Source organism: Alosa alosa, chromosome 4, assembly GCF_017589495.1.
Source record: "Alosa alosa isolate M-15738 ecotype Scorff River chromosome 4, AALO_Geno_1.1, whole genome shotgun sequence".
Taxonomy (NCBI): domain Eukaryota; kingdom Metazoa; phylum Chordata; class Actinopteri; order Clupeiformes; family Clupeidae; genus Alosa; species Alosa alosa.
The window spans coordinates 15,211,174-15,223,735 of NC_063192.1; the positions used below are offsets into that span (position 1 = coordinate 15,211,174).

General features: G+C 39.3%; 1 protein-coding gene across 1 annotated transcript; it reads right to left on the reverse strand.

The window, feature by feature from the left end:
* Positions 1-136: 136 nt before the first annotated feature.
* On the reverse strand, positions 137-9,361 carry slc35a2 (solute carrier family 35 member 2). The gene is made up of 5 exons (XM_048240856.1): positions 8,876-9,361; positions 6,243-6,428; positions 5,598-5,749; positions 4,446-5,149; positions 137-1,072 (listed from the first exon to the last, which is right to left on the reverse strand). Exons 1-5 carry the CDS (start codon positions 8,946-8,948, stop codon positions 1,045-1,047), a joined length of 1,143 nt encoding a protein of 380 aa, XP_048096813.1. The 5' UTR covers positions 8,949-9,361; the 3' UTR covers positions 137-1,044.
* Between the last annotated feature and the right edge of the window lie 3,201 nt (positions 9,362-12,562).

A 12,562-nucleotide genomic window follows, 5' to 3' on the forward strand; every position in this document is an offset into this window, starting at 1 on the left:
ACAAACAAACCTGGCAAACTGGCCTGTCATCTTTCATTTTGAAACTTTGCGGATGGTTGTAGAGCTCCTATGCATTACTACAGAGAAAAATTGTTTAGAAATTAACAATTATTCAGCTTAACCACATGGCTCCCAGTCAGATTTTTAAAAATGTTTTATTCTTGTGCCAGTGGAACTATCAAAGCAGTTTGCAGCATGGGCACACATTTACATACTTGGAATCGTCTAATACAAAATACTGGCAAATGGAGTGTTCAAACATACAATAGTATATTCAATCAGGTTTGTTATTATTAACTTTCATATATTGCACAGCAAACATATACACTGCACTGCTGTGAAATACTTGAAGCTGAACTGAAATGTTGTAGGAAATAAAGACATTACTGTCTGATGCTTTCATGTTTTTAGCTAAAGATATGCATTAGTGCCAGAGGGGGGCGCCAATATGCAAAAGATCAAGTCACATAAGTATACACACCCACTGTTAAGAGTCTTTCTCAAAGCACCAATACTGTGTTCAACAGTTATGAGTGAGTGTGTCACTGAATCAAAAGCATTGCTTAAACATGCACATTTTAAAGACAGTTAAGTGAATGCGCATAGAGTGCCTATTGATACATTAAATCTGCAGACAGATGTAGTGTAAGCAGACAACCCAACATAAACCCTTTTTTAAAAAAAAAAATCATTTTCAATGAGGTAAAAACAAGGTAAATCATTAAAATATGTTACAACCGTATATAATAGTGTCATCATAGAATAGCATCAAGCAATTTAACCATTAAATGTCACCTAATTACATGATCAAATTCAGTATACTTAGTGGGTGTCCATACTTTAAGTTTCAATGTAAAAAAGATTTCGACAAATCCAAATAAAAATATTGTATTGTAGATCAGTGGAAGGTAGAGTCATAAAGTAATGCTTACACTAACTGCTACAACTTACAACTTACAATTAACCACATATCCATTTCTCCATTTTGCTTTGGCAGGGCTTTCACAACTTTAATTATATCACTGATGCAGGGATGTGATAATTTCAGCTTTCCTTTTCTTTCACAGAATTCCTAGAAAACCAAAAAAAGAGAAGAAACATATTAGAGAAAACCAAACAAGTCAGATAATAACACACAAGACATCAGTTGCAGAGGTGAGGTGCAAACTGGTTCTGCAGAACTGATGTGCTCTGGTTGATAAAGAAGCTCAATATATTCATCTTAACAGTTGAATTGCTGCAAGACTCACAGCTTATTTGTATCCATTTTGATGTATTTTACCATGATCATTAGATCAAGACACTATCTCGATCACCATCATGCATTTGTCTCAATTAGGATTATCTGGGGTTAAAGAAGTTCAGTTTGTCTCAGACACACTTCCTGGTTAGTGATTAACAATGCAGGGAATTATGAAACAAGACACACAAGGTAAGTCCCAGATTTTCAGACCATTTCACTTCTTGGTAGTCTACGGGTAGTCTAAACCTCATCTCGCCTGAGACTACATTAATTGGTTCTCATTATTTACGGTATTTATTTATTGACATAATAGAATTAAATTACTGAAATAAGATGAATTAGGTCAAAACACTTTTTTCAAGTCCAAGACAACATTCCGCCTTTCTGAGAATTGAAAAAAAAAACATTTTAATGCATTATAACTATGGAGCATTATTCTTAGACTAGAAAACAGAAAAGTACTAAAATACAGATTGTCTTTAAATACGAGAACAAGAAAGTAATCATACAACTCTTGATTTATTTTATTCACCTTTTCCATTTTTTCATGTTTACATCATATATCATGTAAAACAGTTTAAAATGTTTTGTTTTTTGTATTTAAAGCATGAAAAAATATGGAATCAGTTTATTTACAAGTCAAATTTGACACTAATTAGAAATAAGAAAATGTTGACTAATTTATGTCATTTATTGTTTACCTCAAGAAAAGAGGCAATAATGAATACACAGCCAGCCATTGGCTGGTAAAGTGAGTCCACGATTCATTCATGTATGCATTTCAAAACCAGAGATTGTGTCAAGTTAACACGGGTCATATTATGTATTTTTATGTAGTAGCAAAACTCTACAGTGGAGATATGACATGACTGCACTACTTTTTCTGAGACAGACTGACTAGCTGTTCATGGTGACAAATCACTTTGATAAGATTAGGCCAGACACAATAGGTAACATTGAAACATACAATCCACACCTGAAAACATTTCAGCATATTTGCGCCTGATGTCACAACAGTGCTTAGTCACAACTCCAATAAGTAATGAGGAAGAATGATGCATGAAAATCACAGCTGCCTGCAGTCATTGACATTTACCAGATCAGACTCCATTGATTAAATTGATCCCACCATTCAAGTTTTTTTTTCACCCAGTGATGCCGAAGTTCTTTACCAGTAAATACTATCCGATTAATTTCCCAACAGAGGTGTACTCAACACCGCTTATGATTATGAAACTTAACATACCCCTGCCATAAAACCGCTTACAAAAACCCCACCCAACAAACTTGTGGCTACCATGTCCATGAGACAAGAGAATATGGAACGTTTTGATTTCACTTCATGGATATCCATTAACATTCATTAAGTCTCAGCTGATGTCTTTTTAAGTCATCCAACGAGAGACCACTTTTGGTATAACCATAACAAAAATACCCAAACATAAAAACAAACCCACAAAACCATAAATAGATAAACTCTAAATTAAACCTCAGAGAAATAGCATTTTGATACTTTATACATTTTTTTTTTTTTTAAAGGAAAGCTCTTATTGACATTACAGTTCAGCACAGTCCATTGTACATGTGGATCAAGAGAAGGCACGGTATGTCCATTGGTGATCTCAGGTGAAGCAGACACACGCTCCGCTTCCTCCTTCAATCAGCCATTTATAAGGTGCCGTGTTGGATGGATTGCAATGTTTACAAATCATCCCAACTTCAAAGAAATGCTTTACCTCATGGTGGTCAGAAGAAAAAAGACAAAGCATTGTGTAGGTACCAATTTCTCTGCAGCATAATATGAGATAGTTCTGTAATGGCCCTTTACCACTGCAATTTCAGTGCACTTGCACTGGCTATAAGCCACCATTTGTTAAGGTTTTCGATAGTTCTCAAGATTTGGGTCTACTAAACCACCAACACATCGGTACGGTGGACCCGAATCTTCCTAACACCTATTTCTGCAGTGTTAGGTAGTCTGTAGTGTTGCTGTGGCACAGAATCTAAGAAGTGTGCCAGAGTAAACATTGCTGGTTATTTCCACCTAGCTCCTATAGTAGCAGTGAATATTACTTCAAAGACCACAAAGATGACTTTGCATTGGCAATCACATGATGACCTTAATGTCAGCTGGTTGTAAACTTAAACATAAAATATCTCTGATATACTTATATGGCCCATCTATCCTATACAACTATACAGAATAGTTCATCTGATTTCTTTACATTTTAATTATATACATGTTATGAATCTCTACTTAATATCTAAGATATTTTGGAGTACAAATTCACAGTGGTATAAAAGTACTTATACCATTAGTTATTGTTTGACATAGAAATATATTGCCAGTGGACAGAAATAAAAGTATGATTTACAAGATCTTGTTTTCAGAAATAATAATAAAAATAGAGCACTGTGTTTGTTCTGATAGCTGGATGGCTTGTGAACAAGAGCAGTATTACAGTAAAAGCTGTTTACTCTGATTTTATACAGACAATGTGTGTGGCAAATGCCCAATTTAGTTATATGCTTTCTTTGGGCATCAGACAAGCTGAAAACCTACATCATGATCTGATCATGACCAGATTACTGACCCATTTTCATATGTGATAAGGCATTCCACTGATCTGGAAAATAATACACTTTAAGGCAAACAGGGAGGCTGTGAATATGATACAAAATAATTCAAACTAACACAACAAAAGAAAAACACTTACTGTGACATGAACAATTATGCCATGAAACAATAATGGTCATCCTATTGCCATGACAGAATGTATAATTAGTATGTTAGACAAAGCCTGATGCGTGTTTTGTACCTTGTGCTTTTCAAAAAAATATAGAAAACACACAGTAAACAAAAACTGCAACATATGTGCCAGGCAGCCCCCATTGTGTTATGTGGCCTGAGAAAGAGCAGGAGGGGTCTTTTACAACAGACACATGGACATGGTTTCATGCCGACCATGATTTCCTCAGTCAAAAACGCTGAGAAGTGTTAGAGTTCAAAGATTTAAAAAAAAAAAAAAAAAAAAACAAGACAACAAAAGTTGTCAGGAAAGAACAGGTCATGAGAAAGTTAGAAAATCCAGTGAGCTGTGAGAGGTTGTTACAAGAGGAGAAGGAGCACAAAAGGGGGAACAAAACAAAAAGGGGTGGCTTAAAAAGGCTTAAAAAGAGAAATCATTTCACCACAACTGACTTGGAGAGAAAAGCTTCCAGCTCTGAGTCTCCTCCTGGGTTGCTTCTTCCGTGGCTCATGGTTGAGGCCGAGGAAGAGGCAGCGACACTCTGCTTGGGCAGACTATACATGTACACGGCCCCAATGACCAGCCCTGCACCCAGCGTGAAGACCAAGTCCACGTGAAAGCCGAAGAGGTAGACGGACATGATGGTGGACACCACAATGGAGAAGGAGGTGGCAAAGCCCTTCAGGATGTTGTCGGCATACTTCACCACCACGGCCACCAGGAGGCCGCCAAATGCCTGGTTGAGGATCACGCCCCACACCATGGGCGTGTAGCCAAACAGGAAGCCCTTCTCGGCGATGGCGGTACCGTCGTTCCACCACAGGCCCAGCAGGCCCAGGACTGTGCCAAAGATGCCCAGCTGCACGTTCCGCAGCCACACCGACGCCGAGCTGCCCTTGAGGATCTTCTCAAAGTAGACGCCGGCGAAGCCCGACGACAGGCAGGACACCACCACCGCCACAAGACCCTTGCCGTAGCTCTGGCTGGGGTCGGCCGCTGCGGCCTCCTTCTGCTTGCCACTCTCCTGCTGCACCTGGACAATGGCCACGCCGGCAAAAAGCAGCAGCAGGGAGACCCACTGCACCCGCGAGAGGCTCTTCCGCAGCATCAGCACGGAGAAGAGGGCTGTGGTCAGGATCTTCAGCTGATACGTCACCTGGAGTCAGAATACATACAGGGGAAAAAGAGAGAGGACAAAGTGGGTGAGGGGGAAAAGCAAGTAAGCAGAGTTATCTGCAGAGGAAGCACCAACTTCTCACAATCAGGCATGCGATTTTAAGTTCATCATCATGTTTACAGAACTCAAAGCACCAGACACCCTGTCACTGGCACCACTTATATGTTATGAATATAGGAGGTTGTTTGGGACCTCAAGCTGTAAATGACCGTAATCAACTCTGGAAGAATCAAGAATCAACTCTGGAAGAATCTGGGGCATTTAGATAGGGTCTACATTAGAGGGGGCACAATAACCAAAGATGAAAGAAGAAAATGACAGTGAGGGAGAGCCTGAGGACAAAGCAGTAAATTCTTCTTCTCCTTTTATGTCTTCAGATATAAGGCTCCAGGCTACGGCAGTCAGAGGCTAGGCTAATCCATCTCACCTGGAATGTGGCTGCTGGGAGGTTTGAAATGGCCACATATTGCAGGTTGTTCTGGAGTGTGTAGATAAGGGATGGGACGGCCAGTTTTAGCGTGTCACTGTACTGAACGACTATAGAGTTGTACAGGAGAACCCCAAACTCCTTGAGGTTACCTACAAACAGAAAAAGAGGGCAATATGAACATGCAAGCTTGTTTGTGCATGCTTGTGCATTCATTCAAACATTAGTTTCATGGTGCATCTCGAATTCTAAATCGGCAGGACCAGTCAGGGACCTTAGGATGTCAAATGTTGGTTTTATTTAACTACTGGCATAATGGCAGGAGAATAAATGCTCTGCCTGCTATAGACCCATTCAATTGTATAAACAACTGTGCGTTCCTAAGACATTTCCGGTGGCAAAGAAAACAACATTGAGCTAATGGTAACAATGGTAGGAAAAAAATGTTTAAAGTCGACGTTTTGTAGAGCATTATGCTAAAAGCATTTCAAAGTATCTGCGTTGGTTTTGAACATTTCGACCGGAAATCTTCTAGGAACAGACTAAAAGGGTCTATACAATACACCAGAGAGAAGAAACATTAAGCATTAAGCATTTTTAAGCATTATCTAACCTCACAATCAAGTGGCAATCATAGAGACCTACCCCTTTTTTGAAACAAAATGATGAGCAGACAAGTGCAGCCTTTGAGAATCTCTGCCATGACGACAGCCGAGGTCGCAAAGAAGCGATCCCCCGGCAGTGTTCGAACATACCGGATGCTGAGGATGAGTGAGGCATTCTGGATCACCAGGATAGCCAAACTGATGTACTTCAGCTTCTTGTTCACATCTGTGTAGAAGGGCAAAATGACAAAACAAAATGAATCGTCAGTGGATGCTGCAACTGATGATCGTTTTCACACAGTATTTTGACCGTGCTCTCCTCTCTCCTACATGTATGGACTTCAATGTACAGGGAAAAATGTCCTTGCTGAATGGAAGAGTAAATCTCAAGATTCCCTGAACTGATACTTTCATTTCATAACAACATTACATTACATTACTTATTCATTTAGGTGATGCTTGGGACTTGTAAATTAGTGACTAGTGTTCAAGCTGCATTGCAAAGGAGACTTTCGGCTCCTACACACAGTTGCGTTCAGTCAACGCATGCCAGTGGGTGTTCCCGACGGTAGCTATGCAAATGACTTGAAGTAAAACCGTAATGTGATTGGTTGGTGCCGTCCGTAGATTGGCTTGATTGGCCGGTGCCGTCTGTTGGTGCAGCAACAGCTTAACCAAAGATGGTTGATTACGAAGATACTTAATGAGAGGCCATTTCCTGTCCCTGGAAATTTATGCAAATAGGGTAGCAGTACACGCCCCCGCACATTTATGCAGTGATCGGCTCTCTTTTTAACAGTGAGGTCTATGGCAGAATCTAGAGAATTCCCCAGAATTTGTCAAAGCCTTATTTTTCTGAGCAATGGATGCACATTTCGGACACGGTATCATGATCTCCAAACCCTCCTCCCTATTTCAGTAGAATGTCGCGGATAGTATGACCCTCCAGTCGGGAGAAAATCAACATTAATGAAGGTGTACACCAAGTTTATTTTGTACTCGGCTTGTCTGGCGTGGAACCGAAGCGTTTCAAGCGTAAGTCATACGTCAGTGACACGCCCCTGTGCAGGCGGGAACTGAACCAGAGCCAGTTTCTGACTGAACTCCACTTTGCCCTCATAGACATGAACTAGGACGACCCATCTTGCTACGCATTCATTATCTTGAACTTCTCAACGCGAGCGACGGGAGAAACGCGACGCGACGGACCCACAATTCAGTTCGGCAACGGATCACGTGAGCCCATGTAAAGTGAATGGGATGCGTCTCCAGCAACGCGATGCACGCAGCTGCGTGTAGGAGCCGTTTGAAAGGAGACTTTGTGTAACAATAAATACTTTTACAAAAACCATCAGATTATTAGAGGATGAGAGTGCAGAGCTTTAAGCACTAGTCAAAGGAAACAGTAGTAGGAGAAATAGGTAGAAGGGAGAAGAACATATACTGAATATATCATATGTTCCACAACAACTAATGCGCTACATAAATAAAACGGCCTTGCCTTGGTTACAGAAAAAAAATGAATTAATTACACAAACTCCCAAATGTGTCAACTGTGAATGTATAAGAGCAAGCTATTTGCAACCCCCTTGGTAAACAGCAAAAGGTTAAACAGACATCCATTTATAAACGCTCAATAAGGATAGTGTTCTCGAGGTAGACAAATAAAGGTGCAGTCTAAGGAATGCATTAAGTATAAAACATGACGCATTTATAACAGCCATAAATGCTCATGTACTCAGTAAAATCTATTTCCTAAACAATGAGAACGAATGTAAATACTAGGCTAGGCTATTCTGAACAGTCGTCTAACTTGCTGGTCGTGTACCCAACCCACCAAAGATAGTCAGCTTCCTAGTTTAAGTCTCAAACAAGCTGCTCAAAAAGCTTAATATTTACCTTCTCTCATGTTCACCTCTAGAAACAAACGTGTGCATAGAAGTCACTATGATTGAGGATAGATGTCCGGGTTTAACCAAATATTCTTTAGTTACCGTTTCTGGTTTAACTCTCAGACCAATGGTAGTGGTCCATTATGAATACTAATGAATTGAAAACATACTGTGCCATACATGAAGGACGAAATATAGATTATGCTTTACAGATTAGCTAGAAGATTGTGGTTTTGTGGACTGCGCTATCATGTTAATTTGACGTTAACGTTAGCTTGCTGTTTATCATATTATGGCAAATTGTCAACTCTGGAGTTGACAGCGTAGAATGGCCCGTCAATCCAGCCAGCACTATCAATAAGTAATGGTAACCATAGCCTACAAGACTCATGTAATATTACCCACATAACATTAATAATACGGGTTCTATCCCCCACAGCCTAGCCGAGTTTCCACATCTGGTAGCTTAAGCTACTAAACTTCACTGTTAAGTAGAAGTCGCAGTGTAACGTTAACGTCATCAAGTTAGAAAGAATGTGTTATACAATAGATGCAATTTCATCCATTCAGATATGTATAGTCTAAAAATAAACAATTGCTACTTGTGCTATTGTGATCCTCCCCAGTTAACATTAAAACACCCAACGTTAACGTTAATTTCAGACGGCTAGAGCTAGCTAAGAAGGGAACAGATAACGTTACGGTCACTAACTTTAAGTGTGAGAACGTTAATCAACATAATACAATTTCGCAGATTACCATTAAAGTGTCTGAGTCTTACCTTCGTTTTGTTTACTGCGAAAACTCTTATCTTCACCAACTCCAGAGCCTGTGTCATGGCTGCTCCCTGCCATGTTGGCATTGACGTTTCAGTGCAGAGAACTGGCTAGCTAGCTAACAAACACCAGCTTCTCCAGTAGGCTAATGTCCTGGCCAGCTAGCTCTGCTCTAATACAGCCCCTACTCAGACTTCAATCAAACTGGACCTTTGAGACTGCTGCAGTCAAACTAGAAACAGAGGCCCTGATATCGTAGGCATGGCTGAGAATGTAACAATGTTAAATGCAGTGTCAACCTAGTTAGGTCTGTTACTATACACGTTTACATTCATCTCCTCTCTAGCTACATACATTCAGCCTCTTGTTGTCTCCGTTCCTTTATTTCCGCCTTGTCTGTCGTGTCATTGGTCCATAGAGCGGCTGATTTAAAAAAAAAAGATTTTGCTCATCTGCGGCGAAACCTTAATTTTACCATCTAGAAGAAAAACACATATTATTCAGCTGTTGCAAATAAGGTCGTTAGCAGCACTTCCTGATTGTGTTTAAAGTGTGTGTGTGATAGTGTTGTTATTTTGTGAAGAAAAGAAGCGTGATGAAACTTCAGTCAGACAGTTGAAAAAGCTAGACTCAAGCATTTCTCCACGTTCATCAGCTAGAACTAGCTAGAAGCTAGTTGGTAAATAAACCTCCCAAGCAGCAGTAGGAATAGTTTTTTGTTAACTGATTGTTGACTGAAGATAAATGTGGAATAATGAGGGTGGGAGCAAATAGACACAATTTATTATTGTTTGTTTTATTGGTGAAAAGGGTCATCTGTCATCATCTGTAGTAGATGTTTTTGTTTTTGTTTTTTTAAATGATAAACCACAACTTCATCGTTTAAGCAAATTATTGTGCGGGCCCCAGGTTGCGGACCCAGGGGTTCATACAACTTTAAGAACCACTGGTTTAAAATACTGCCAAATATTTTTGGTAAAACCAAGACCTCCCCAATTAGTCCATGGGCCAGGACCTAAAAAATCACATATCGGTATCACCTGAGGTGGCAAAATCTACCAATGATTTTTGTAATCCTCCATGCCTGAGGGACATTATTTGGTATGATAACCCTCTCTAAGTGGTAGCTTAGTGGTATTTTTCCTAGCTTTTATACCTGCACACAGTAAATTATACAATACAAGCCTATGTACAGATATGGGTGCCTCAAAGTCTGGAGGAAGGTGGGACATGTCTGGAGGAAGGTGGGACATGTTATATCACATCTAGATGACATAGGCATAGAAAATATAAAATTTAGATGGATGATTTAGTTTTTCATTAATGATCCAGGCTAAATTAAATAAAATGTACACATTTTCGCCTATATAATACATTAATATATACATGCAAAAGGATGGAAAAGGGTGGATCAAGTCCAAACTCATGTTTTGTGACATCTAGAGAGTATGGGCTTTTATAAAATATATGGATTAAATGGCTGAATAGGCATGTTATGCTTAGAGACCATAATGTCTTGGCTGCAAAAATGGCTCAACTTTAGGCTACAGTGGAATTTATAGGTTGATGTGTTCAAACGTTTGAAGACAAGATTAATGAGGACTCAAAAATATATTTTTAATCTTCATCACTATCATCATATTCATCCAGACTGGCATTTATGTTCTCCTCATCATCCTCTTCCTCCATCTGATTGCTACAAGTTTGTAACCTACACAATTCCGTGCACTTTAATTTGTTTGAAAGACAGGAGCAGTCAGGAAGTTTGCAGGTCAAGTTAGTTTCATCTTTGTCTATGTCTGAATCTCCCTTTGTGTACACCCTGTAGCAGGATCTCACCCATCACCCTCAAGCACACTGGATTTTTTAGTATATTTAGTATTTAGTTTTGTTAGTTTTTCTTATCTCCTACTGTCTCTATTGTACAGTGGAGTTTGGTTATATGTTTATACTTATATTTACCATTTCTGCTGTAAGTGCATGTTGTGTGTGATGTCTGTATGCTACTGAGACCCTCCTGAATTTTCCCTCGGGGATCAATGAAGTATCTATCTATCTATCTATCTATCTATATCTATCTATCTATCTATCTATCTGTCTATGGTAATGGCCTTCTGCTGCTACTAAGTCACGACTGGCTATGGATAGTACTCTTTTGTAACCTTTCCTGACGGCTGCTCTTCTGATTTTGTCATCAGGTCTTAACTCTGCACATTTTGTTAGACTCTCTTTTGTCCTTTGACCTTTCAAATACTTGCTACATTTGTCACAAAATACAGGTGCTGGTCATATAATTAGAATATCATGAAAAAGTTTATTTATTTAAGTAATTCCATTCAAAAAGTGAAACTTGTATAATGTATACATTTCTTCCACACATACTGATATTTTTCAAGTGTTTATTTCTTTTAATTTTGATCATTATAACTGACAACTAATGAAAACCCCAAGACACAAAAGGTCATTGCTAAAGAGGCTGGCTGTTCACAGAGCTCTGTAAGCACATTAATAGACACCCATTCAAAAATGTGGGGGAGATTCACAAAGAGTGGACAGCATCAGAAGTGTCTGGGCTAAAGACAAAAAGGACTGGACTGCTGCTGAGTGGTCCAAAGTTATGTTCTCTGATGAAAGTAAATTTTGCATTTCCTTTGGAAATCAAGGTCCCAGAGTCTGGAGGAAGAGAGGAGAGGCACAGAATCCACGTTGCTTGAAGTCCAGTGTAAAGTTTCCACAGTCAGTGATGGTTTGGGGTGCCATGTCATCTGCTGGTGTTGGTCCATTGTGTTTTCTGAGGTCCAAGGTCAACGCAGCCGTCTACCAGGAAGTTTTAGAGCACTTCATGCTTCCTGCTGCTGACCAACTTTATGGAGATGCAGATTTCATTTTCCAACAGGACTTGGCACCTGCACACAGTGCCAAAGCTACCAGTACCTGGTTGAAGGATCATGGTATCCCTGTACTTAATTGGCCAGCAAACTCGCCTGACCTTAACCCCATAGAAAATCTATGGGGTATTGTGAAGAGGAAGATCTGATACGCCATACCCAATAATGCAGAAGAGCTGAAGGCCACTATCAGAGCAACCTGGGCTCTCATAACACCTGAGCAGTGCCACAGACTGATCGACTCAATGCCATGCTGCATTGTAATTCAGGCAAAATGAGCCCCAACTAAATATTGAGTGCTGTATGCTCATACTTTTCATGTTCATATTTTTCAGTTGGCCAACATTTCTAAAAAAAACTTTTTTTGTATTGGTCTTAAGTAATATTCTAATTTTCTGAGATACTGAATTTGGGATTTTCATTAGTTGTCAGTTATAATCATCAAAATGAAAATAATTAAACATTTGAAATATCAGTCTGTGTGTAATGAATTAATATAATATACAAGTTTCACTTTTTGAATGGAATTACTGACATGATTGAACTTTTTGATGATATTCTAATTACAATGAATGAATGAATGAATATAACATACAAGTTTCACTTTTTGAATGGAATTACTGACATGATTGAACTTTTTGATGATATTCTAATTATATGACCAGCACCTGTATACATTTGGCCTCATAAACTCTTAAAGTCATTGGACCTTCCCTTTCGGTCCTCTGTAACAGACGGTTCTGCAGATATGTCTTTTGCAAGGATCTTGTCAAGCAGTTTCCTTATAGTAAAGATGCTACGCCA

Excerpts from the sequence above, each read along its gene's own strand:
- slc35a2 (XM_048240856.1), bottom strand. The coding sequence starts at position 8,948 with ATGGCAGGGAGCAGCCATGACACAGGCTCTGGAGTTGGTGAAGATAAG. Across the intron at positions 6,429-8,875 it reads TCGCAGTAAACAAAACGAAG|ATGTGAACAAGAAGCTGAAG; the intron begins GTAAGACTCAGA and ends CCTTCTACACAG. Across the intron at positions 5,750-6,242 it reads CATTTTGTTTCAAAAAAGGG|GTAACCTCAAGGAGTTTGGG; the intron begins GTAGGTCTCTAT and ends TTCTGTTTGTAG.